At 37.6% G+C, this 27,644-nt stretch overlaps 4 protein-coding genes across 6 annotated transcripts; 3 read left to right on the plus strand and 1 right to left on the minus strand.

Moving 5' to 3' along the window:
• On the plus strand, nt 1-3,106 carry LOC109081072. Its single transcript, XM_019096072.2, has 2 exons — nt 1-79; nt 1,951-3,106. Exon 2 carries the CDS (start codon nt 2,022-2,024, stop codon nt 2,895-2,897), a length of 876 nt encoding a protein of 291 aa, XP_018951617.1. The 5' UTR covers nt 1-79; nt 1,951-2,021; the 3' UTR covers nt 2,898-3,106.
• An 823-nt stretch (nt 3,107-3,929) lies between these two features.
• On the plus strand, nt 3,930-9,604 carry LOC109081071. Of its 2 annotated transcripts, none has more exons than XM_042741099.1 (2): nt 3,930-4,064; nt 7,797-9,604. In XM_042741099.1, the coding sequence occupies exons 1-2, from the start codon at nt 4,042-4,044 to the stop codon at nt 8,737-8,739; spliced, it is 966 nt and encodes a 321-aa protein (XP_042597033.1). In that variant the 5' UTR covers nt 3,930-4,041; the 3' UTR covers nt 8,740-9,604. The 2 variants fall into 2 exon arrangements, with proteins under 2 accessions (XP_042597033.1, XP_018951616.1); XM_019096071.2 differs by lacking the exon at nt 3,930-4,064 and adding an exon at nt 5,114-5,368.
• Nucleotides 9,605-9,916: 312 nt separating this feature from the next.
• On the plus strand, nt 9,917-13,919 carry LOC109081074 (Golgi-associated plant pathogenesis-related protein 1-like). Its single transcript, XM_042741101.1, has 6 exons — nt 9,917-10,001; nt 10,084-10,272; nt 10,855-10,963; nt 11,071-11,174; nt 11,565-11,642; nt 13,180-13,919. The coding sequence occupies exons 2-6, from the start codon at nt 10,260-10,262 to the stop codon at nt 13,338-13,340; spliced, it is 465 nt and encodes a 154-aa protein (XP_042597035.1). The 5' UTR covers nt 9,917-10,001; nt 10,084-10,259; the 3' UTR covers nt 13,341-13,919.
• A 220-nt stretch (nt 13,920-14,139) lies between these two features.
• On the minus strand, nt 14,140-26,985 carry LOC109081068. Of its 2 annotated transcripts, none has more exons than XM_042741098.1 (9): nt 26,654-26,985; nt 17,580-22,349; nt 17,236-17,481; nt 17,038-17,123; nt 16,542-16,612; nt 16,292-16,439; nt 15,999-16,130; nt 15,640-15,762; nt 14,140-14,430 (listed from the first exon to the last, which is right to left on the minus strand). In XM_042741098.1, the coding sequence occupies exons 1-9, from the start codon at nt 26,736-26,738 to the stop codon at nt 14,416-14,418; spliced, it is 5,676 nt and encodes a 1,891-aa protein (XP_042597032.1). In that variant the 5' UTR covers nt 26,739-26,985; the 3' UTR covers nt 14,140-14,415. The 2 variants fall into 2 exon arrangements, with proteins under 2 accessions (XP_042597032.1, XP_042597031.1); XM_042741097.1 differs by having other exon boundaries at nt 17,038-17,126; nt 26,654-26,984.
• Between the last annotated feature and the right edge of the window lie 659 nt (nt 26,986-27,644).

Below are 27,644 nucleotides of genomic sequence, written 5' to 3' on the forward strand. Positions count from 1 at the left end.
ACCCTTTTTTACATGACTTGTTCATAGTTTGCTTCGACTCCGAATGTACAAGACAAAGAAACAGGATAACAGCAAGTTGGTGAGTGAATGATCTTTTTTTTTTTTTTTTTTTTTTTTTTTAAATAACTAGCCTGTTTAATTTTTACTACACAGGAAAAATAATAAAAAATAATGTACTTAATAATTAATTAATTTAAGATGGTAGATCTAGTAATTGGCATAAATTATGAAATCTCTATGAAATAGCCTATTTCAGAAAGAAAAAGGAAAATGCTAGGCTACACTACCGATTCTATCATTCATGATTATTATTTGGTAGCCTACACCCTGTAGGCCTAATACAGAATATCTAAATTGTTATTAGAAGCAAGATTTCAAGTTTATTATTATTATCATTATTATTATTTTAAATGAACATAGACTGGAAATAGGGTTGACTAAAATTTACAAGAACGTATGTTGTCACGCAGCCATGAGAAAAACAAATGCTTTCCAAATTCTTTAGTGAAACTTTTGTTACCTTTTCCCTTGAGTACGATTCGATTCAGTTTCGATTTCCACAGAAAACAGCCTACTACCTACCAGCTCATTTCTTATAACGTAAAATAACTTTAATGACTTAATCTTTCTTTAAATAACGTAATATTTTTATTGTACATCTAATAGCAAGTTTTTAGCTGAGAAAAATTAATTTAACCCTTATCATGAATATCTGAATGTTAATTTGGCTTTTAGGGAGGATACAAATGTAAACATTTTTATCACCTTCCTGAGCACGGACACCAAATACCCTACTGTTTATATTATTATTATATTTATTATATAATTTATTATTATTATTATTATTATTATGTGAGGATGTTTAGTAAGGCTAATAATTACCAAAGCAGATTTTTACCTCGTGTGACCTGTAAAATATTTTGGTAATGCTGATGTAAGTTTTGTCGTTCTGTCCGTTCGGTGGTGGCCGTGCATATATATATAAAATTTAATTTAATATAATTAAATATTTAATAAATATATAAATAATTTAAGCTGCGACAGTTGAGTGCATGAAGTGTTCAACATTCTACACTTCATTTTTTTTCCAGTTAGGCCTATTTAAGAGCATCATCTGGGTACTTAAAGAGCACTTTTTCTTTTTGGAATTTTCAGTGTGAACACACTATGCACACTATTTACACTAAAAAATGTTATAGAATAGTGCATAAGTAGGCTAGTGATTTGGGACGCACCTTCATCAAAAGGGGAATTTGCCAGAGATGGAGAATATAACCATCCGGCGCTATGTTGAGCATATTATCTCACGAGTCAGCGGTATGAGTGGCCATAAGTTACAAGTAAAATTATATTTCTTTGTTGATTATATAACAACAAACACAAAAGGTAAGAAGCATTATTTGAGAAAAGGACATACTAACTAATATAAAAGACAAAGAACTGTAAGCTACGTAACTAATTGGTATGTGCTGATGTAGCCCAATTTATGATTTTTGTGAAAAAGGCTAATTACCCATCAAACAAAAGTAGACATAATATATATATATATATATATATATATATATATATATATATATATATATATATATATATATATAGTCCAGTGAAGATAAATAACAAATAGGCCTAAGTGACTATAGGACTGCAGTTTTGACAGCATGTAAATGAAGACATATCAATCTTGGCCGTTTCGAGAAGTGATAGATCACAAACATCAAAACAAAGGCTACTTTACAGACATCATGAAAACGATGGTGAAAAATAGGCTATTTCTGGAGAACATGCTTGATTGTAATAATTCTGACCTCAGTCTTTTTCAGTTTAAAAAATAACTTTTTTTATTTGGTTGACATACAAGAGTTGCCTTGAGTATTTGTTAAAAATATTAGGCCTACATATAAATTGGAGAATACTAACCTGATAAAATGTACAACATTTACATTCTTACAGTGCAACAAATCATCACACTCCCATTTCAGAAGTGATTTCATCTCATAAACAGCCTTTCTCAACCTGAAAGCATGCTACGTACCAATGACAGAGGACATAGTGAACTCTACTATGATGGGCGGCACCTGAAGCTTGAAGAGCTCAAATGGATGCGAATACGGAATGGCTACCTCTATAGAACAATCCCAGATCACCCTGAGGATGTGGAATTTCGAGTGTCATACCTTCGGCATAACACTAACCTCCAAGGATTTCTTGGCATCTGGGATTCTGAGGGATTTACAAAGCCGACATGCAGCCACTCACCAAAACATGATCTGGTATGGTGGAGCCCAGACATTTCCAGAGGTGATATTACTAAAGCTGAGAAGCGATACCTGGATGACCAACACACTGATACAGAAAAACCTTTCTTGCACAAGTTCACCACTTCCCCTGCCTTTTTGTCATCCTCTCGCATGGGGAACTTCCGTTTCAGCATGTCGATCGATAAGTTGTTGAGAAGTTATCAACAGCAGTTCTGTGCAGGCCAGAAGCCCAACATTCGCATTTTTGAGACTGTGGTCTATAAGCAGGAAGTAATGTATTCTATTGTGATTCATGGGCCTCGTGCATGTAAGCTGTTCTCTAAGTATCCCCTGCTCGAGGATACCCAGGATGCAGTGTGTGGGTTCCATGAAAACACCATTATCTGGCATCCACAGGCAATGAGTAAAACACACAGATTCAGGCTGTCTTGTAACATGAAAGCCATTCGGATACCTGTAAAAGCCAGAGAAGAGTATATGTGGGATAACATCGGAGTGGCATTCCATGTTCCACATGGAAAAATCTTCCACTTCAGCAAGGAAATTCTGACTAAGAGTCTCAGACTCTGTGAGGGAGCTCAGCCAAAACTTAACACAGAAGAGTTTGTGAAGTGTGAGTTTGACGCTATCAGGCTTTAGAGTAAATATGCCAGAGTATCCATTACCTCCAGCCGGCACGTTTAGGTATTAAAAGTGACAAAATGAGCAAAAAGTTTTTGTAATCACATATGTATAAGTATGAAAGGTATGTGGGGGAAATATTTTTTTTTTTTACCTGCTTGTTTTCTATTCATAGAATGCATTTGTCCATGCTGCATTAATAAAGCACTGATGCTGAAAAAAAAAGATTCTGGCCTCTGACTGGGTTTTACATTAATTGTGGCTTTTGATGGAAAGGGAAAGGCAGAATTTATGGTTCTTTATCAGTTTTGCTTTGCTCCCACTGAATCCCTCTCTGTTTAGCTCACTCAGCTCACAAAAGCACAGGCATGGAGCACCTTGGGATGTTTCCAAAGCACAAAGAAACCAACAACACACTGCATTTGGATTTGATAATGTTTGGGTAACCTTGAACCATGCCACACTTTGTAGACTAGTGGTTATTAATAGTGGGAATGTAGTATGATTTTCTTTGCTTTCTTTATTTATGTTTTTTATGTTAAATGTTTGTATTCCTCTTTTAATTACATGTATTATGCTGATTAGTTTCTATTCTTCTACACTGCATTCAATTCAATATCACTGCCTTTTTAAAATCAGTATTTATCCTTTTATTTAGTAAAGTAAATTTAGAATAAAGTGTGTAAATTGATTTAATGAGTGTTTTTAGAATTCTCTTATCACTACTAGAAGTGATATATCTATGCACGTACATACGGTCAAGGATGCACATATTTCCATGTTAACTGTCATGATGTCTGGTGATCTAAGTGCTGAAGGTCACATGTCAGGTAGACCTGTCTCTAGTCTCTTTCTTTACAGTTAGTCTCGCATTCCATGTAGTCTCACAAAACTCTAATATTGTATATAAGTAATATTGTTCAGACCTCTGTGTGAAAGTTCACCTTATCTCCACTGTTTTGGGAAAATTACATATAACAGCAACTCCAGTAGTTTGTGTGTGTGTGTGTGTGTGTGTGTGTGTTTCTCTTCTATCTCCCATTCTCTCTATCTGTTGTTATAGGATCTGGACTGACGCCAGCAAGGTGGTTGCTGAAATCTCTGAGGAGGGGACCAAATTCCCTTACAAGAAGATCAAACCTTTGGAAATGCTGACTCTGACATGCCTGGCTCATCTTGTACTGTGTAAGAATGGTCTGACCTCTTCATTAGACTGTGCTCTGGAAGAGACCCCATGCAATAAAACAATAAATCTCCAAAGCTGCATGCAGAAGAGATCACAGTCAGGTTTTTGCCCTATTTTCTCTGCCCACTTACCAGCCCCCTCTCTCCTCTCCCTCTTCTTTTCCACCTGGGCAAGTCAACGAAAGTTCACCAAAAAATGCTTATATCTCAGTAATACGCAGTTTTAACCCTTTCATGTTTGGTATTATTATTAATGTTCTGGTGTAATTGGAATGATGGTCTCATTCCCATGTCAGTAGAATAGACATGAATAAAGGTCTCAAACTATAGATAATTCTGTTCTGTTGATGTAGGATGTGCCCCTGCTAAGCTCTCTGGCAAATGTTATATCTTGTCCCAGATAAGATGTGGCCATTGAGGTCACACAAAGAGTGCTTAGTAAAATTTCCATTAAGTTTTTATTGCTTTGAATTTATGGTTCTCTGTTTTGATTGGGGTGTTCAAAGAGAGCTAGCAAACTGCTCAAGGAAGCATCTATAAACAGAACTAGCCGCACGATTGCTGTATCTCTATTGACAGTATGCTGATTAACTTTATTCTCAAAATATATGTTTAAGCTGAAAAAAATCGTTAGTAACTGTTGGAATTCCCCATGTGCAGACAGAGTGGGCCCTGTACTTACTGGATATCATTGCAATAGAATTATTAACAACTCGCATGGTGCTACAACAAGAACATTAGACACCTGAAATGTTGCTTTTAAGTCTGCATGATCATTTGTTCCCTTATTTTATTGTGGGTTCTAAAGTAATGCAAATGTAGCCTATATACTGCTCAAAACCAGTCAAAATCAATTATCCTACTACAGAGCCGTTTAACATGACTAAATAATGTAACATAAAATTTGTAAAAAAAAAAAAAATATATGTTGTGAGAAACATGTAGGGCTGTTGTCAAAATGGACAGGACTTTTTTCATATCAGTAATGAGAGAGCAGTTGCTTTCTGGTGATTTCACCTAAGGGAAGGTGTTAAAGATGTTCTAGGCGCCGATTTGCTGAGGTGGAACATTACTGGTCAAATTGCCTATGGGGATTTGGTTTTAAACACTTGAGTGACTTTATTTGGAAGATTTTGATCAGTTCAAGCTTTCGTTTCTCCTAAAGTTTGTTTTTGAAAGAGGAGGCGGGGAACGCGGTGAAAAAAAGAAAAGAAAAGAAAAAAAACCCCGCGCTTTCGTTCAGTGTTTCTTTGGGGGCAGAAGAAGTAACGTACAATCTGAAAATAGCGTCTCTCTGCTAGCAGGTAACATACTTGGTTTTACTGTCTATGGGTTTTACGGGGGGGAAATTGTAATGTAGTTTTATATTAACATGTTAATGATGAATGTAATGTATTATTCCTGCACGACTTTGAACGATCGTTTTATCAGTAACGTACCAGTTTGGCCGTCATTTTTTCTCCATTATTACGATCCCTCAAAAGTGTATTTAGGATAAACCTTTTTTTTTTTTTTTTTTTTTTTTTTTTTTTTTTTTTTTTTTTTTTTTTTTTTTTTTTTTTTTTTTTTTTTTTTTTTTTTTTTTTTTTTTTTTTTTTTTTTTTTTTTTTTTTTTTTTTTTTTTTTTTTTTTTTTTTTTTTTTTTTTTTTTTTTTTTTTTTTTTTTTTTTTTTTTTTTTTTTTTTTTTTTTTTTTTTTTTTTTTTTTTTTTTTTTTTTTTTTTTTTTTTTTTTTTTTTTTTTTTTTTTTTTTTTTTTTTTTTTTTTTTTTTTTTTTTTTTTTTTTTTTTTTTTTTTTTTTTTTTTTTTTTTTTTTTTTTTTTTTTTTTTTTTTTTTTTTTTTTTTTTTTTTTTTTTTTTTTTTTTTTTTTTTTTTTTTTTTTTTTTTTTTTTTTTTTTTTTTTTTTTTTTTTTTTTTTTTTTTTTTTTTTTTTTTTTTTCTTTTTTTTTTTTTTTTTTTTTTTTTTTTTTTTACTTAATATGTTCTCCAAATTGTCCCTTTTCCCCCCCCCCCCCCAATAAAATTTTTTTTTTTTTTTTTTTTTTTTTTTTTTTTTTTTTTTTTTTTTTTTTTTTTTTTTTTTTTTTTTTTTTTTTTTTTTTTTTTTTTTTTTTTTTTTTTTTTTTTTTTTTTTTTTTTTTTTTTTTTTTTTTTTTTTTTTTTTTTTTTTTTTTTTTTTTTTTTTTTTTTTTTTTTTTTTTTTTTTTTTTTTTTTTTTTTTTTTTTTTTTTTTTTAGGTTAAAATGTTTTTTTTTTTTTTTTTTTTTTTTTTTTTTTTTTTTTTTTTTTTTTTTTTTTTTTTTTTTTTTTTTTTTTTTTTTTTTTTTTTTTTTTTTTTTTTTTTTTTTTTTTTTTTTTTTTTTTTTTTTTTTTTTTTTTTTTTTTTTTTTTTTTTTTTTTTTTTTTTTTTTTTTTTTTTTTTTTTTCTTTTTTTTTTTTTTTTTTTTTTTTTTTTTTTTTTTTTTTTTTTTTTTTTTTTTTTTTTTTTTTTTTTTTTCTTTTTTTTTTTTTTTAGTAATACTCCATTATTACGATCCCTCAAAAGTGTATTTAGGGTAAAATCATTCACGTAATGTTGACAATGACAAATGATGGCATATTTGTGCAACTGCTAATAGTAATACTTTGTTTTTAATGGTTTTTAATAAACTCGATTTGTTTGTCAAACATATTAAACTTAAATTTGTGGCGCCACCAAGACCATTTTTAACCTGCCTTTGTCACAACCCTGAGATACACGCTGTGTCCGAAAGCTCTAAAGTGCTTCCTTCGGAGGCAGCATTTCAAGGCATCAAGGCATGTCAGAATACATATTCTGCTTCCTTCTCTTCCTGTCTCCGGAGGTGGGCGACCTTCTTCTGGTCGAATTGAATGCAGCACATTCTAAGTAAACCATTGCGCACACAAAAAAGTTTGATTTCCTCTATTTGAATGTACACGTGTTTTTCTTCTAAATAACGTTCAAAAAGAGACTGTCAAGGCAATCAGACACCTGAATAAACCTAAGTTTTTGATATTGGATTATTTTTGTTTTTGCTGGAAAGCCAAATAAAACTATACTAGTGAGTTTAGTTAGAGCTGCTATCAGTGGTTTGCATCGTTGGGAGAGTTTCTTTTAAAATGTCATCCGTTACAGTTACAAATGACTTAATTAAAAAAGTATTCAGTAAAGTACTTTTATTTAATTATGACTTTAAAATCAAAACGATTAAAGTAGAAATTTATTTGAAACTATTAAAAATCGTGTCTTGTTTTCACCATCTAGATATTACACCCCATATATATTTACATAAAAGGCTATGCAGACATCTAGTGGCTATACAGTTTAGCAGTCATCCTGCGTTTGAGGAGAATAATTGTAGACGGGTGTTATTTGTGCACGGTAGCTCACGAGTCAAAATGAGTGGAACCAGCAGAGCTAAATTTAGTGTTATTATATCAAAATACTAATTTATTTAATCTTAAAAGAAGCAAATGTAATCCTGATGGTATTCCCACTTTTTACAAAATGTAACTGTAATCTGAATATTTTGTTTTTTGATGTAATTGTAATGAGTTACAGTTACTAGATTTTTGTATCCTGATTACGTAAAGCCATTACATGTATTCCACCCGTCTATAACACCCGTCTACAATTATACTCCTCAACCCTGGTGGTTTGCAAGAGAAAAAATGCTGAGTGACCTTGTAAAACAGATGATAAGTTAACCCTGATCTTTTTCTCTGTTTCAGAAAGAAAATGAGACGCATAAATAACCGAGGTGTTACAGAGACATACTTTGAGGGACAGCATCTGAGTCTGTCGGACCTAAAAGAATGGGATTTAGAGCACAGATACCTGTATAAGGACAACATCCCTGCTTATCCTGAATCTGTGGAGTTCTGCGTACAGAAAGTGTCTCATGTCACTGGAGAAAGTGGTCTTAGGGCTATTTTTCTCGATTCAGGGTTCAGACAGCCACCAGAGCTGGTGGCTAATGGTCAGCCTCATTTCCTCTGGTGGGATTTAGCAGTCACGTCTGAAGACATATCCTCAGCTGAGGAGCGTTTCCTCACGTCCTTATTCCCTCATCGAAGTTCTGCCCAAATTCGCAACCAGCCACCCGTCCTTGAGCACTTTACCACTTCAAAGGCCTTCCAGGAAAAATCTTCCTATGGAAACTTCCGCTTCATCTTTTCACTTAAAGAGCTACTTTGGCTTTATGGTGAGCAGTTCTGTGGTGACCAAAGTCCAGTTCTGCGTGTGTATGAGACTGTGCTCTACCGGCGAGAGATTCTCTATAAGGTTTTAGTGCATCCTCGTGACGTAAATCTTTATGACAGTTATCCTCGACTGCCCAGTCGGGAGGATGCGGTGTGTGGGTACCATGATGGGGCTTTGTGGTGGCGCAGTCAAGCCCCCTCTGAAACCTACAAGCTGAAGCTTAAGGTGAACAAGTTAAATTGTAGCGTTCATGTGAGCCCCCACAAAGAAGAATACTATGTGTGGGATCATGTGTGTGTAGCTTTCCACATGGAGCCGGGGTGGGTGTTACGTGTGGACCGGAACAGGCTGTTTAAAAGGGCGAATGCATGTGAAGTGTCTCAGCCATGTCTTCTGAGACCTCCGGAGACTCCACTGAGTTTAAACGAGGCTGAGTGTATACTAGCTGATCTTAAGGCCGAAATGTGCTAGGCTAAAACCGCTCAACCGTAATTTTATAATGGCAGAACCGTGACTTGGAGGAGAAGAATTGTTTAATAAAGTCATTATTTTTGTTTTCTTTGCACACAAAAAGTATTATCGTAGCTTCGTAAATTACGGTTGAACCACTGATGTCACATGGACTGTTTAACCGATGTCCTTACCACATTTCTGGACCTGGGAACATTCCAGTAGTGTTGCTGTTTATGCAGGGCCAGAGAGCTCTCGGATTTAATCAAAAATATCTTCATTTGTGTTCTGAAGAAGAATGAAGGTCTTATGGGTTTGGAACGACGTGAGGATGAGTAATCAATGACAGAATTTTCATTTTTGGGTAAACTATCCCTTTAAGTGAAGAATGGGTCACATTTTAGCATTAATGTAGATGCCCAGATAATGATATAAGATACTAGATAATGATGCTTTTTATAATATATAATAACTTTTAAGTTTTACATATATGTTCACATTGTATTTACAACCTCTACCATGTATTGAGCTATTTTTTTAAAAATTGTACTTCTAATTTCGTCCACCAGAGGTCTATGTTGGCTAGCTGGTTAAATCGCTTTGTCACATTTTTATTAAAATCTTGCTGATATTTTCTGTCATTATTATTACTTTGATTTTGAACTGTAATTGTTTTTCTTTTAGGTATCTTTTTATGTTTATTATGTTTTTAAAAATGTTATATTTTAGCCTAATATACATTAATCTTATTGTCTAATTGCACTAAAATGTCTTTTAGTTGTTTGAATCTGATCTGAATTTCCATTGATCAGTAATGTTACTTAATATCAAGTTGATCTATTGCTAAAACAATAAATATGCATATACCACAGTAGTTGTCTTCCTATTCTTTATCTGGTAGCTAAGCAAGATTCATACATCCACACTCACATTATTTTGTAACAATCTCCAAACCTTTTTCATTTTCATGTTCCTTTAAATAGTGATAATGATAACAACAGAAATGCATTTAGCAACAGCATCAAGGTCAGTGGCACACTCGAAATAGAAAATGACTAATACATAAAAACAAACCGTATAATTTGCGTATAATTTTATCTTTTTGCGGCTTGCATTTAGCTTAACTCAAGTAAGTGGTTGCAGCTCACTGCTTCCAGCTGAAAGCAGCAATGCCAACACCATATAAGGCCACTTGGCTCATACAGATGATGTCATCACCACAGTCCTGACTGGAGAGATCTCCTTTGCCCTGTACAAAGTGTGAGAGAAAGAAAGTGAAGGAGGTGTGGTGAAGAGGAAACAGAAAGAAGAGAACATACATTGTAGGTAATGCTAAAATGGACTCAACTGAAGCTTGTTTGTAAGATGTTTCAGTGTGTGGCTTCCAGAGGATGAAAAGCTAGATGCTACTTGGTTTACTGGAAAAACAAGAGAGAAAGAGAAGAGAAAGAAACGGGTGGGGTAGAAGAGTGAAGCATTGTAACAGCTGCCAGGGACTGTGACAGCGAGGGAACTACTTCACTTAGAGGAGTCTTCTTACCATGGGGAAGTCAGGTAAGTGCACAATCCACTTCTAAATCCCTGGCTCACTTAGCATTTGTGATGTTGTCAAATATATATTTTCTTCAGTCTCTGTCACTGGCATTCTCTGCTGTTGAATGAAGGTTTGTCAGTGCAGGTTGAGTATATGCCAGCTTTATCACGCTGTATGTGTATGCTGGGGATTGTTAGCTACTCAATCCTTGCTTTGTTTGAGTGATAGCATCATGTAGTTGGATTTATGCCTCGGCAATAGTGGCAAGCACAACTGTTTGGCAACATCTGTCCAGTCTAAAAGTTGTTGCAAATAGAGCACAGTTTTTGAATGTTCAGTCTTCTTTATCAAAAATAGATTAATTATTAAAAGGACTAAAATATATTTTATATCAATTATTGACTGCTCAAAACAATTAAATGTGATTTATTCTTTTTATTTTTAGCAGAAATACTCTTTGAAATGTTGTTATCAGAAATATAGCCCTACTGAAACATTTTATTCTGACACAAAGGCCCAAAAATCAGACTGAGGGCTGTGTACATGTTGCATTACTGTGTGTGTGTGCATTCAACTTAATTGATTTACTGTTGATAATGCAGCCTCCAGGCTTTTTTGTGAGGAGGTACTGAAGACTCATAATGAGTACAGGAGAAAACATCAAGCCCCACCTTTAAAACTCTGCAGTAAACTGAGCAGTGAAGCAGCACGGTGAGGTCTTTTCTTTTATATGCTTGCTCTACTCTTTGCTGTTAATTTCTTATCTTTGACATTGCTTTCATCTTTACTACAGTTTAATGCTCTTCAGTGTCTTGTAGATATGCGGAGAGCCTTGCAAGCACCAGGATTCTGAAGCACAGTGTTGAGTCTAGTAGAGGAAACTGTGGCGAAAATTTAGCATGGGCATCTTATGATCAAATGGGTATGAATCGTCTTCTTCTGTTTAAAAATGTCCATCTGAAACATACTTGCATGGATGTAAGAGTACAGACAGCAGTCGTCTTCTCTTTGCAACAGCTGGGACTCATTATGAATCGACTACCTCCATGTTCAGTCTAAAGTTGATTACTAAGTAGACTGGAATGTCTGGCCAGTCTGGGGTGATTTGTAAAGTGTCACCAAATTTTTAGTGTGTCATGTAAAGCTTTAAGTTGTACCCTGGAATCTCTAGTTGGATTAACTGTAATATTGTAATTAAACAACCAGATTACAGATACACATTCTACAGAATAAGGAATTTGGGATTATTTGAATTTAAACTTCATAATTCCATTTCACTTGAGAATCTCTGTGCATGTTTGTGTGCCGACAGGTAAAGATGTGTCGGATCGCTGGTATAATGAAGTGAACGAGTACAACTTCAACCAGCCAGGATTCTCCTCTGCAACTGGTAAGAGTATTTACAGCAGTGGCACTCCTTGAGATCTACTTACCTGCAAAGTTTACTTCCAGTTCTTATCAAACACACCTGAACCAGCATCTTAAGGTCTTTGTGCGGTAATGCTAGACTTTGTACTTCATTCACTCACATTCCAGAACAGCCTGACTGACTAAACTGCACAAAATCAGTCAAATGACCAGAAACCAGAGCAACTAAAACCTGAATACCAGATTCGCCTGGTTTAGGATGTTCTTTTTAGCAGAGAAAGAATGTAAACATCATTTATTAACTTCTTGGCTCAGTACTCCGAAAAGCAAAATTGAAATCTTATTGGTTTGCAGTGCTTCAGGAAGGTAGAGTGGATGGCATATTTTAAAGTCAACATGAAATCAAAATTTACCCTATTAGCACACATACTAGTCAGTTAATGCATGCATGCAAAATGTGTTTGTCTTTGTAATCTTTAAAATCTGAAAATATCCTTATGATACCCTCCACATCAGTCTTCTGTGGGCTAGAGATAGTGAGGATGTGCACTAAAATCAAGCTCCACCCACTATTTTTTTTTTTCCTCCGTATCACAATACTAATAAGTTGGTCACAACTTTTGCATTCGTTTTACACTTACTTTTGTATAGTTTATTTACTTCAAACAGAAGCACTAGTGAGTGACATCATGTCCTGTTGTGTCATCCAAAATAATTTTGCATTGAACTAAAATTTGCAGGTACGTTGATTTCCATTAACAGGACAGAGGCCCAGAGAAACATTTTTATATTCATAATCCCTGTTTTATAACCAAATATAACACGAACGCATACAGCAGATAAGTTTGGCCCAGACAGTGTAATACAATATTCTTCAGTATTATTTTTTTAATTTGTAAGATGTGACTCATCCTATTGGAATGAAGCTTTCCAAAGCCCTCCCAGGCACAGGAAATTCCCCATAAAATTCAGCCATGAGAAGTCTCTTACAGGGTGTGATGTCTCGCTTACAGCTGTTAACTCACCCCCTTTAGTTTTTATGCCCCTCACCTGTCATCAGCTTCAGCCTGCAGGAAATGAGTAATACTAGCCACCACCTCAAGAGGGCAGAACGCTATTGATAGTCACAATTCTACAGCAGCTGATCCAAAATCTTCTGAAGTGATTGACTATATAGACTGTGGATAATGTCTATACTGACTCTAAACCTTTAAATATGTGGTTGGGAATTTAGGAACGGGTGTTCCTGTAACTCAGTTGGTAGCATATGGTGTTGTCAACATCAAAACTGTGGGTTTGATTCCCAGGGGGTAAACGCAAAGTGATGAAATCACCAGTAATTAGCTTTGGATAAGCATTTGCCAAATGCATAAAATGTACTTGAGTCTCTTATTCCACTCAAATGTTTCCACTCTGTCTCTCGGCATATAAATATTTAACTGAGCACTAACACAAGCGCCACATGGTTTATGAGAGTCAAGCAAGCATAAACACTTTGTGACAACCACACATCACTGCAATACACACAAATTAAAGAAAGAATCTTTGTTTTGTTCTAGGTCACTTCACTGCAATGGTGTGGAAAAGCTCGAAGAAACTTGGTGTTGGTAAAGCTGTGGCCTCAGATGGTTCTACCTTTGTAGTGGCACGTTATTTCCCTGCCGGCAACATTACCAATCAGGGCCACTTCCAGGCCAATGTCCTGCCCCCTAAAAGCTGATCCAAATGTAGCTGGACACAATGAGAACGAAGGTAGGGAGGGGAACTGAAACAGGATGGGGAACAGCTGAAATCGGAGAGACTTTTACCTGGAGGATCAAACACAGTAATTGTTGGCCTTAATACACAAACCTTACTTGAAGAATAAAGAGCTTCTGTATTTACATTGTTAGGCTTTTATTAACTTGAATATAAAGAGGCGTACAGTAAACTAAATGTTGAAGCTAATGCTAGTTATACTTTCCATAAAACTAAACTTTCATTGTGGTAAGGTCATTGTGTGCCTGGGTGAAGTCAACAAAACAGTATTAGAAATCATTTTTATGAATAAAGCAAACATGGATATAATCACATACCTCCAGTGCACTAAAATCTAATGTGAATATTTCTTTTGGATGCACATTTCATGCTGAATGTGAAAAGAAGTGTGTGACCCCACAGGACACTTAAATGCCTGAGATGTTGCAGAAATAAGTTTTGGTATTGTTCATCCCTTTATATCAGACTGATCATTCACCAATGTTACTTGGGTCATCTTTGTATATTGATATTGATTAAAATCGACAGTGTTCAAATAGTCTATCTGATGTCATTGCATTCAAAATTGAGTAAAAATATTATCTTTGATTTGTAGTTGCACAATCCGTGTAATTTGCTCAAACAATTACAACTTTAAAACAGGCTTCTATAATAAATTGAAGTGGAATTTTAGTGCCATGTGCACCATTTATGCTTGCAAGATAAGATAAATATACAGTACATGTACCCCAGGGGACAGTAAAAAAAACAACAACTTCAGGTCAGATTCAAGCCATCAGCTTTGAGGATAGGAGCATTTATTTCTACAATCCTCTGATCTACCATTTGAGCCTTAAGGCAATATTAAAATTTGTTCAAAATGTATAACGATACATTTTTGTATGTAGGGTGCATTTATATGATTCATAGATAATGTTGGGAAACGAACAGCTCTGGTTGTAACAGATTTATTTCAGCAGGAGTTTGGGCGGCGCAATATAGCAGCATTACTTGGGGAAGAAAACACGCAAGGGGGTGGGAAGAAGTCTTTTCCTCTTTTACATGGTCAGCTCCTGAGAACAGATACAAAAGATGAAATGTAAATAGCAATCAAATGGTTTGCTTATATTTGTGAGCCATCGCTGTGTTTACAGGAACTAAATGACTGATAATGTCCTCACAAACAGGAACACGGTAACACCTCAAAACTAAAACAAAACAAAACTTGTTTTAATAGCAGTCACTTAAAGGGGTCATCGGATGCCCATTTTCCACAAGTTGATATGATTCTTTAGGGTCTTAATGAAAAGTCTGTAACATAGTTTAGTTAAAATTTCTTAATGGTAGTGTAAAAGACAGTTTTTACCGTCAAAAACAGCTCTGTCTACAGCACGCTGTTTTATTGCGTTCCGCTTTAAATGCTAATGAGCTCTGCTCACCGCGCCAAACTCTTCATCGCAAAACTCGCTAACTAGGAAAGGCGATTTTCAAAGATTCATTAAAAAAACCTTACACTCAATCCTCTGGAGGTGAAGCTGGATCACGAATGATTCGCACCAACATAGATGCATTTAGGTAGATCGGGGGCGCATTCCCTTCAGAAACAAATGTAATCTACCTTGTCTTCAGTGGCTCAGATGTCAGGAGTAAATGACGACTGCTATGTTCATTATTGCATCCAACAGCAAAATAACGTTATCTCTTAGGAGACATTCTTGTCTACAACTGCTCCAGAGTCGGTGGACTGATGACAGCTCACTCAGGGCAGGTCTAAAGTAAGACACCAGTCCAGTCTGTGCTGAAATGGTACTGTCAATCAAACAATCGTGGGAGGGGTCTGTCTGTGTGAGGTCACACAGACAGGCATCTGAAATCGGCTCGATTTGAGAAGGTGGAAATGATTTAATGAGATAAAAAAAAAAAACACTAAGTTGATCTTAAACACAAAAAACACACACAAAAAAAAAAATGCCAACACACATTTCAGTTCAAACAACTTGTAAAAGTGCATGTCGCATCTGATGACCTCTTATAAAAAGGGACAAAATTATTTTCAGAGTTAAAAGTGGCAAAAATAGGATTTGGGTTAGTTTGTTTACTTGATTTAGGAACAATAAAATGTCTATGTGAGGTCCAAAACAAACAAAATACAGTACATGTAAGCGGGACTCTATTATAGTCCCGTTTTTATAGGATTTTGAATTAGAGGGAATCTAGTGAAAAATTAGGCATTACACTGAATGTACAAATGCTGAATGGCTAATACAAAAGCAATCACTCACCATAATGGCATTGACGATGTCATTCTTGTTGTGGCGCAGTGCACGGACTGCTTTAGCTCGAGACACGTTGGCCTGTGCCATCACCAACTCGATATCTCTCTGCTCCAGCCCACCCTCATCCAGCTACAAACAGACAAAGAGAATGTGGTTCATCTTAATTTAGCTGCTTTATTCATTCAAGCATATTTCTAAAAGGAAAGGGCCATTCAAAAATGATGTCATTATTTACTGACATTATTTCATCACAGAAAAAAGAAAGACATAAAGGTTTGGAACGAGATGAAGCGGAGTAAATGATGACAGAATGTTAATTTTTTGGGTGAACTATCCTTTAAATGGAGGAAATGGAAGATTTATACCTCCTCTTCTTCCTCGCTCTCTTCTTTTATTGTCAGGCTTGGTGTGATGTCTGATGGCAGAGGTGCAGGGTCAAGAGGAACCTTAAATTTCTCTGCCGCTGCCTTGTGTACCTGTTGTGACAGGTCTTCAATCTGAGAAGAAGAGACGGACAGAAAGCACAGATGAGGATCAATGAACAGATATAAATTTATAAATATTCATCTTGCAATTGGAAATCTGTGCCACTGTAGCCAGATTTTGGAAGATATCCTTGCATATGCAATAATAAACAAAATTATGGCAAAATACTAACCTTGGCCTCTCCAAAGACTATGTAAATATCTGAGGCAGGGCTTTTGAACACATCTGGACGTGTAATAACAAAGAGAATATTCTTGGACTTCCGAATGGTGATGCGTGTCACTCCGTGGATCTGTTTCAGCCCGAGCTTTGACATCGCCGTAATGATAACAACCACATGGAGGAAGAGAGAGTAGGTTAGGGATTTTTTGCACAATACAGTGAGTCTTAAAACGGCATGGAACTGCATTTGCAGTCCTACCTTTCGTGCTTTTTTCTCACTTCGACTCTGTTTGGCTCTGCTCACTGACTCATCAGCAGGAGAGTGCGAGAGCTATGGAAAAAAAGACGACATGAAGGATAAAGAGAGCATAGTAGGACCTCACATTGTTCATACAGTAGACTCAACTAGACTCAAGGTTTATCTTTGATGCTTCCAACCAATGCTCTGCGCCCTCAAGTAATTAATTGCTGCTTGTTTAATTTACTTAATTTTTAACATTTATAGCTGTCCAGTTCCACTTAAGTGTTATTTTTTTAAATCGAGATAAGAAAAAGCATTTAGTGTTGTGTGCATGTTTCTTTACTCACACTTTACATGCCAAAGGTTACTTTATAAACATAGTAGCATTAGTATGTTAACATGCACTATTGCTATGCCAACTAGTAGTTGATTGTAAGACACGCAACTGGGATAGTTTGACGTAATTTTGAGTTTTATTCAATTCACTCAAGATCACTCATGAATCTACAGCCCACCTGTGGATTTGAGGGTCTCAGCAATGTCCCACTGGGTTCCTCTAGCTCAGGTACTGAGCCATCACTGTCTGTTTCATTACCTGAACCTACTAAGGGAAAGAAAAACAAATAAACACTAAAATTGCTTTGCTAGAGACCATAAAGAAGGTACTTGAAAAGATACTGATGCCTTATGGCTAAACCAGATCATGAACATACTATTGTTTTTGAAGGGGAGATCCAAGTCCTCTGGGCCTTTTGATCTGTAGCTAATTGGGCACACATCTCGCTCTATGCTCTGTCGCTCAGCATGCTTTATTTTTATGAGGGAGTCTGGTCTTGGACTGAAGCAGGGGAGCATCTCTCTTTCATCTGACTGATTCAGTGTTCTTTGGTCATGGTTACTGTCTAATTGTCCAGTGGATGTTGTGGACTGGGACTGTTCTGTTCGGTGTCCCTTGCATACTACTCAAGAAAAAAACACATGACATGTCTACAGTTAGATACTAATGATTCCTAGGATGAAACAAACTCAACAACTAAGTAAACAAACAAAAGCTTACGTGGAGGGTTCTCATGTCTGCATGGTTTTGCCGTCATGGCTGTTCTCTCACTTTCATGATCAAACATGTCTTGAATAGGAACCAAAGTTGGTGTTTGTTTCTCTGTTTCCCATGCTGCTGATTCCAAACTGGTTATTCCAGGAGTCCGAAGGGGACTTTGATAGTCAGGTTGGTTGGGTTTGTTGTCTGGAGCTGTATGTGAGAAGGTAGCAGATGTTTGGGAGATGTCATGAATGGGCTGTGACTCCTGAACGGGGGTAGAGAGATCTTCCTCCTGGACAATGGTGGATGAACATGTTGGAGAGACCCTGTCCTGGTCTGAGCTGTCCACCCTGAGTGATGAACAGCCCCCTAGGTGATTGTCATTGATGTCTCTTTTGCTTTCTGTCAAACTTACTCTGCTCAAAGAACTGTCTGGAAGTTCTTTCTCCCCATCTGGCCTTGTAAGGTCTGTTGTCTGAGATACAACTACTGGCTCTGTAAGAACAGGCTCTTTTGGCTCAATATAGATAGGGTCAGGGGAGTGAAAAATTGATTGTTCTGGTGTTTGATCAAGTTCGGTGTTCTCCGTTATAGAGACATCCTCTTTCTGCTGAGTTTCACCAAATTCCTCTCTCATTGAAAATCTATCAGAACTTGGCGCTTGATTATCTGTAGTCTCCATTTTCTCTCCTTGGCACTGGATCTTTTCATTGTCCATTGTGGCTAAATCTGCAATGTTGGTTTTAAGGGCATCAATTACCTTTGGTTTCGTGGCATGACTTGAATTAGCAATCTGTGCTGTTTTTGGTGTTGCCTCATCACTGTCAGCTTGAGAAAGACCTGATTTATGTGAATTATCATCAAGATCTTTGTTCTGCTCCAGAAATGAAATACTCTCTGTAAAATCTTGTTCTTCTCTCTTTTGACATGTTTTCAGTCCCTCGTTTCCCTTCTCATGGGAGTCTGATTTATCTATCTCCTGATCCTGAACGTCAGTTGTAGTCTCTTGTTCAAGAAGTTGTCTGTCAGTGGTTTTAGCTTCATCAGTTACTGTTTCATTTTTGATGTGTGCTCTTAGCTGAATTACTTTCTCCCCCACAACCTCATTTGAAGACCCATCATAGGAATTTGTCTCTTTATGTGAGACAGAAATCTGTTGGAGAATTGTTAATTCTGAGGGGTCAACAATCTTTATATCAGTTGGTTTCTTTCTGAATGTGAAGGTGCCAAACGATCCTCCTTGCAAGTTGAATGTGAGCTTGTTTTCCGAGACAGAGTCAGTGCTTGTTAAGGTAATCTGTTGAGAATTTGAATGACCCTTATTTAAAACTGGGCTAAGGTTATCTGATTGGTTAGAAATGACTGTTTTGTTAGAAGATTCACAAAGATCAGTGCGTTCTGGGGAGATGGTTGCTGTTAACATGACATTATCAGGTTCTTGACAAGATTCCAGATCCTGAGACTGTTCAGAAGTTATTTCATCACTTTCCTTCCTTAATGTGTCTGAAGATAAACCCTCTGGAATGTTGAACTCTGTATTTGGAGTTTGATCTTTCCCATCTTTCCCATCATCTGAAAGCATATTCAATGTAAGGTCTGATGGAGCACTCAGGATTAAGGGCGTGCAAGTTTTTTCTGGATCATTCCATGATGGCACCAGACCCTTATCAGGACTGCAGTGTATAATCGGATTGCTCTCTGGATTTTGAAGATTATTTGCATCATCCTCACCCCCTCCTGCCTCTGAAAGATCTTGAATCGATCTCCAGCTGGCAATGTTTGACTCAACCACACCAACATCAATGTCAGCCATTTTCTCTTGGAGGTCACAATATCGGTTGTTGTCCTCATCATCAGCCATGTTGTCTTCTCCAGTGGCTATGTTATGAGTGACTGGCAAATCTTTACTGTGCACTGATCTAGCTATCTCACACATGAGTAGATTTTCAGCCTCAAAGTTACAGCATTCACCTAAAGACAGGGGATCCCTTGGTGTCCAACTGTCAGGGTAAAGTTCCCTTTCTGTCATACTGCTCTCAGAGTTCTCTTTCTTTGGTGAAATGACAAGTCTGCTGTATGTGGAGCAGGACATATTTTGAGAGCTTTGGTTTACATCATCATTGCCAGGTTGATTCTCTGTCAGATTATCTTGATTCATGGAACGTTCAAATGGTAAAACATCTGTTGATGTTAAGTTATCTGGCAACTCACATAGTTCAGGATAGGCACAAACTGGAATGTTTGTGGGGCTGCAGTCATCCAGGTATGTTAGTTGGGGGACTCCTTTATTTAAGTCATTGGTTGCAGTTTCTGCTAACTGCAATGATGTGTCCAACTCCATACTATTTGCAGTTTTCTGATCCAAATTCTGGCTATCATCTACATTAATCTCGAAGCACATGTCAGCAGCTGTAGCACCTGCCACACAGGAATCAACGGGCCTATTATTTTGTTCGACTTTGTCTTGATCAACAAATAATGTTGGATCATCTGTGGCAATCTGCTGTCCTTTCTCTGAAGTAACCGTGACTGTTGAGGGATCTGTACTCTGTTTGCCTTTCTCATCAGTTGTTTTGATCTCTGTAGTTGATTCTTTTGAAAGCTCACCCTTCAGCAACTTTGTTTCTGAAAATTGTTGTGCGATTACACTTTCACCATGAACACTGCAGTCTGCCAGATTCCCTTGCAGTTCTACACGTGGACGCTCAGATGATCCAGAGGATATCTCCAATTCACTGTCACTGCCAGAAGATTCGGGTTTAGCATGGCTTACTGAATGCACAGGTTCATCTGGCCCAGGGAACTGTTGGGAGAGTTCAGCATGCTTCTCTGTGCAGTACAGATGGTCATTTTCATCCCCATTATAAGACGTGGAATCAATTGAGTCCTCAGTGTCATCCTGATAAGCAAAGGACTCATCTACACCCTCATTTATTGAGTTCTCTGAAAGGGAATTTAGGAAAGATGCAGAGGTGTCATCTTCATTTGGGACTTCTACTTCCCTTCCAACCCCCAAAGCTGCCTCTTGTTGCTCTGCCTCGTCATTATCCACATCTTCTTCATCACATTCATCTTCATCCTCCTCATCATCATACTCATCTACATCGGCTTCCTCCTCTCCAGCAGCATATGCATCCACATCATTCCCCGGCTCATCATCAGTGGGGAACAGGATTATATCCATGGAATCTGCCTGGAATATCAGGCTTCCATGGAATGGCAACATAGAAGCAGGAATCATTGCATCACTCTCAAGCCCATCCTCTCTAGAATAGCCATGGAACAGAGGAGCAGAGGAACCTATCTCGAGATATAAACTATTACTGCTATTACTTTTTATGTCTGCAGTCTCTGGAGAGTGGGAGACAGGGGTTTTGCTCTCTGTATCCAGTGCTCCAGCTGCATTATTGTCTGGTGTTAGGCTCACAGATGGCTCTGAGAAACAGGCATTGAAATCCATTTCAAGACTTTGTTGTGGATCACTAAAAGCTTGAGTTGCATCAGGGGCTCTCTGGAAATCGCTAGGCCTCAGAGAGCCCTCAGACACCCTTGTGTCCTCCTGGCAGTCTGTTCTTCTCCTGCTGCTCTCTTGTGTGGAATCATGTTCTGTCACCCAATGAGGACTACAGGTGTCCCTTGTTAGTATATCCACTTCACAAGGCACATCTTCCAGCAACTCTGGCAAATCAGCTTTACCCAGACAAGCATCCCTCTCGTTACCAGTTCGATCATCTCCAAGCTCATCGCCAATCTCTGAGAGGCAACCCACATAGCAAGCAGGAGCTTCTTGCAACTCTGCCTCAGCTGTTAAGTTTGGAGAGCATGAGTGGGAGGTGCTGGAGGTGTATGAAGTCCAGCTGCCTCCCTCAGCAGTCATGTAGGAACCAGAGGGAGAGGTAGGAGGGGAGCACAGATCAGACTCATCAGTTGGGGAACCTGGACTTTGACTCGGGCTCCCTGGGCGCCATTGTTGCTTGAGATGCGAGCAGTAAGCCATCTTAATGGGGGTGGAAGGGGCTGTATAGTAGCGATCAGGATCCAGTCCTGGAAGAACACCAATGCGTTGTGGGTCAACAATATAATGAGGCTCGGAAAATGACAAGGAAGGCACTTCACCCTGAGATAAAGACACTGGCTGTCCCTCATTGTCTGGAAAAAGAGTACTGCTGTCTGTCAATTCAGCATCTCTCACTTTGGACTCTAGGACTTGATATTCAAGTATCTGACCTATGAATTTCTCTTGTTCTGGAACTGAAGTCAAACTCTTAACCTGATCTACAGTAGAACTCACCTGACCAGTGTCTAGTTTTGCGTTTTCATCTAGCCCAATATGACATTTCATGGAAGGCTCTGAGGGCAGGTGTCCTGAACTAGGTGTTTCTTGACCTATCTCCTTTCCTAGAAGCACTCCACTTTGTGTCTCCATATTTCTCAGCAATGCCTCTTGCCCCATTACCACCCTTGAGTCCATGGTCTCTGGCTCTTGAAAGTCGCTTTCTATTTCTGATCCAGTCAGGACTTTGATCCGTTCCATTTTCATAGGACCTCGTCTGCAGGCTCCTCTACCAAACCGCCCTGTTGGTCGGCCGATATTTCCAGAATACCCTTCTAATTCAAAACTTGCACCCTCAGGCTGTGGGCGAGGAGAAGGGGTTGGTTTGGCCATTACCAGGCGGGGTCCAAAAGGAGTACATAGTGGGGAGAGTTTTGGAGGGCTGCTGGGAGAAGGACTGGAGGCACTGTCTGTTGGAGTTGAGGCTGAAGAGCTGGATGTTTGACCAGACAGATCTGAAAGATTGAAAGGAAAAGAGTTATTACTTTTTGTCCCATATATAAAAAAAAAATATTGATTTATTACTAAGATAACACATTTCTGCATGAAAATTTATTTGGCAAACAAAATCTTTATACGTTTTTTTTTTTTTTTTTTTTTTAAGGAAATCAGAAACATCCTGACAATATAGTATATTATAAAAATCCTTTTTGAAAACGAATTCTGAAATGACACCAAACATCAATCAGCCAGCTGATCTGTTTTTATTCATCTGTCTTGCCCCAAACATGAATAGTATTGCCACTTAAATGTCACTGTTTGAAATATTCAATACAGCATTGCAAAAGGTCATCTGAACTGCAGATTCATTTTAAGTTTTTAAATGAACTGTATGCAATAAATCTAGCAAAACAAATGAATTTGTTTCACAGGATATGATAACTAGCAGTACTATCCAAGAGTAGTGTAATATACCGTATAGGGTGGGATAATATTACATGCCAAAAAATACTTATGCAAGTTGTGATACCATAGCCATTTGGTACAAGTGTTTCTACATAAACTTTCACAAGTATTCCATAAATTTCCACAAGTCCCGATCAAACTTAAAGATATCACGATTGAGCTATTGTACTTGTCTTCAGGAGGAGTGAGGGTTTTTGGTGGGGGTGTGATGAGGCCTGAATGGTCAGCCCCGTGGGGAGCATTTTAATGTCCAGGGAGTAATTGGACATCTTTGAGAAACAGGATTCTTTTTTGCCTGCATGGCAAACTCAGAGAGACAGCATGGATTTTAAAGAGAGCAAAATAAGCAGCAGTGTCAGCAGAAATCTTTTTCCTCTCTGGATTTCTAACACCATATGCACACACAATGTATTTACATGAAAAGGATGGAGTGTATGTGTGGGTACATGTACTCAGATAACTGAATTAGGGAAACTGTTTATTTTAAAATACCTAACCTAACACTTCATTGTTGACGACCCTGGAAATGTCAACTGTCATAGCAGTTATGATACAGGCAGTGCCAGTCATGTACCTCATTACACTCAACAGATGCATGACATTCACATGACATTCAGCGCATTTAAATGTGTTGAATTTTTCTAACACGATTAGCACAGAGTAGTTCCTGTCAGCTCTTCACCCACTGCACTCATTATCTGACAGGTTAGTCTATGGCAAAATGGAGTTATTAGATTATTTCCCCCTTCTCGCATCAATCTCCTTAATTTTCCCAGGATCACAATAACCTTCCAATAGACTTGATGTGGATTATCATCACAATCTCTTCTTGTTGACTCAGTTTCAGACTGCTACATCACCATTAACATGTTGTATCTTCAGCTTTTCTGCTTAACAATGTGTTCCACATATAACACTGTGCACATAATGGTTTTGAAAAATGTGATTTTTGAAAATACACCACTGATGTGTTACTGGGACATAAAGATTTTTTAAGTTTGTCCTTGCAACATCAAAGACTTGGCATGCAAGCCGATTAATCTGAGCAACTGAAAACATCAGCAACACTAAAAGGCAAAGTTCCAGTTCTAAATTACCTGAAGTAATGTAGGCTTGCTTATGTACACACACACACACACACACACACACACACACACTTCTTTATACACTCCTTTAAATTGATGTTTGCCTCTGAGTTTTTCCTATTTCCTTTTGTCCATTGTCTTCTTTGCCCTTCTCAACATATGTATCACTCTCTCTAAATTTCCTTCTCTGTATCACAATCTTATTCCCTCCCACTTGTCTCCACTTCTGTGTCCTAAAAAAATCACCAGAGGGCAGATCCATCTTATTGTGCCAGAATAGTGTGTATCATTGTGTGTGCACATCACCCAAACCATTTGAGCTAAACTGTGCGTGTGTGTGCATGCTTGACAGTATTTGTGTGTGTGTGTGTGTGTGTTTGTGTGTGTGAGAGAGAGACTATAGGCTAATTGTGCTGCTTAGTCATGGTTCAAAAAGATAACGTCATGCCTTCTGTTTTCTGCACAAGGCAGCACTGTTTTGGAGCTGTATGCAAAGCAATCACTGTGTGTGAGTGTTCACAAGTGAGAGGGGCCTTTGTTGCTTCAAAATGTCATTTGCAGTGCAAAATCACTAGAGGGAAAGGCAGAAGTATGTTTTTTGTTTGTACATGCATGTGCAAGTTTTGCGCACTTAGTCCTACTCCAAGTTACACCTGCTCAAAGCACCTCCTCAAATAAAACAGCAGATGGACTTATGTTTGTGTATGCATGTCTGACCTCCTTCTTGATTGCCCTTCGCTATCAGACCCCTGCTGTTTGCCAGGTAGGATGAGCAGGTGGTGCTAGAGTTCACCTCTTTGGATCCAAAATCTAAAACCTGTGATTTTACTCTTAAACAAGAACTGGAATAATGAAAGTGAATAGGCATCACCATTCCGAATGCCGTATCAAATGCCGTATGCTTACTTTCGTAATACAGCAAGTCCAGATGAATATCTGATGCAAGAGAGGCATTCTACAAAATCTTTCCTTTTCCATTGATTTCAACAGATGTCAAACATCAAATTCTGTTCATTGACATAAAAATGATTGAGGTGAAGAAAGATATGCATTGTTTAGATTTAAAATGAATGCTAATGAGACTTTCTGAAGCAGTTTCTGACTGAACAATGCTTTGCCCCTAGAGACAAGTGAATCTAAATGATGAAACATCCCTGTTATCTTACCAATACATTCCCCAATGGTAGGTCTCTTGTGTCTGCTGCAATATGATACTTGTCTACAAATAAAGCTTTGATAATACTTTCATAGCTAAAAACGTTCACGTTTCATAGATTTTATTCTGAAAAACTCACAGTGGGTTATGTATGAAACTGACCTTGTTAATATACATGCTTTACAGTGCAGCCTTCAGTGCAGACAAATTAACCCCAATTGTCTGATCATCTAATGTCTGACCTGTCTGATTCCTTGGTGTGTGTGTGTGTGTGTGTGTGTGTGATGTAATTGAGAGGGACTGAATAGAAGCAGGCCATGCAAACCAGATCAACATCCACTCAGCTTATCTAGCTCTCATACAGTTCCAACACATTATTCAATTAAAGAATATCTCTGGTACTTTCACAATCCCTTTAAATATTCAAACACAGTTCAATAACAATGGAAATGGAAATAAAGAGATCATTTGAAAATGGAAAGCCCTTATTTTTGTAACAAATGTGTGTGGATTGTATTGTAGCTGATCCACTTATTCTTTTCTGAGATATATTTTAATGCTGACAATAGAAATTATACACAAAACTGCATCATCGCCAGGTGGGCCTGCAAAAAATGACATCATATTCCACAATGCTATTCAATACCATCACCATTAAACACAAACATCATTGCCCCATCATGTCATTGTGTTTTGTGATGCCCAATTCAACACATATCAGATTTAGAGCCAGAGTTGACTGAGATGACTACAAATTTTACAAGCACTAGGTCCCAGGTCCCCTTTCTTATTAGTTTAGTCATCTAAAGATAGTGCCGACAAACTGTCACACATGAGGGTTCTCTTTTTTAGGGCAATCTTTCCACTCGTTCAAACACACACATACACACGCGCGCCTATATGCTTAATGGAAAATTCCATGCCTTTTTGCGGATTGTGCATTTTTTTGCTAATTAATCAAATTTAAAGGTGATAAGCCTAAGAGTCCAAAACATCCCAGCAGACAGTTTGATAAGCATTCACTGCATCATGACAATCAACTCAGTGCCCAGAATTTAACCACCTACCATTAGCATAAGACAAAAAACTGTTTGTGTTAAAGCTACTAATCAAGCTCTATGTAAAAAAAAATATAAATAGATACTCTGTCATTTTTGACAATGTTATTTCTTATTTTTTGTACATAACATATGGGTATCTATATCTTATATTAAAGCATCTTAACTCAGATCAATGTCATTTCATGCAGGCATGTTATGGACACCTATGCACTTGTCCTAAACAGCCTTGATTCCAACTGATGCTGTAACTTGGGGTCCTGAGAGTGATGCTGTGTCATGCTCTTGTAATTGCAGGCAGGAAGGAGGAGTGTGTGTTTGTGTGTGTGTGTGTATGTGTGTGTGTGTGTGTGTACTACAACCACTTAGCGCACAGAATGCTCTTTTAGGACTATCCTGGATGATGTTTCTGGGTGCGGCTGGATGTGTTCCCGATTACTGGCTTACTGTCCTAGCAGATAATTATATTAGACACATGCTTTGAGCTAAGCATCCTTTGTGTACTTCCACTTATGCCTCTCACATAGCATGCTGTGAGGTGTGTGTTTGCTTACCTGGTCCTGGCAGCTCTGACTGTGTGTCTCCAGAGTCCAGAAGACCCTGCGTGGGGCCGCTCCGATGTGCAGTCTCACCGGGCATATCGGTGTGGCACAGCCTCTGACGCACTGCCTAAAAAACAGGAGCCAGTAAACTGAGGACAGAGAAAAAGAGTAAAGGATGTTGCCTCCTCAGCGCAGAGATACAGGTCCGTGTTCACTGTGTGTGCATTTATGTCAGCGTGCATGTGAGAAAGAGAGAGAGAGGGGCTGCAGAGCCACGTCCGGTAACAGCATGGGAAATCTGAGCATGAGCTGCAGTATTCTCTCTGATTACGAGAGAGCCCACCCCAATCGGACTCTCTGTCACTCTCATTACTCCTCCCTTCCTCACTGCTCTGCTGCCTCATAACCTCGCTCTCCCCCTCCCTCGCTCTCGCTCTCTCTCCCTCTTTCCTTTCCTCCTGCTCTCCCTTTGGCAAGTGGGTCTTGGACAATGGTGTCAGCAGATTTCTGTATCTCTTGGAGGCTGGGGGATAGAAATACAAAACACAGCATGCAAAAATATAGAGATGCTGTGCATTGAAAAAAATAAAAATCTAATCTGATAACCATGCTGAAAAAAAAAATTGTTTAAACCAGCCTAAGCTTGTTGGTTTTAGCTGGTCTCCCAGCCTGGCTTAGCTGGTGTTAGTGTAAAAAAAAACCCTCTTAAACCATCGAAACAGATTGGGAGACCTGTTAAAGTTGGTGTTTTGGGACAGTTTGGGTCCTCCCAAAATTGGCTCTCCATCAGATATCAGTTACTATCAAGTACATACAAATAATTTTAATTTAAAATATAATGGCTTATTATATAGTGCTTAATAAAACAAATTTGATGTAACTCCTTTCAAATGATAAACTGTTAGTAAGTAATAATATGTCAATAATTGAATATCATTACTATGTTAATTTAATAACTAAAATACATTTAATACTTGATTACATTAAAGATTGTTATAAATAC

The sequence above is a fragment of the Cyprinus carpio genome, chromosome B16 (assembly GCF_018340385.1).
Source record: "Cyprinus carpio isolate SPL01 chromosome B16, ASM1834038v1, whole genome shotgun sequence".
NCBI lineage: Eukaryota > Metazoa > Chordata > Actinopteri > Cypriniformes > Cyprinidae > Cyprinus > Cyprinus carpio.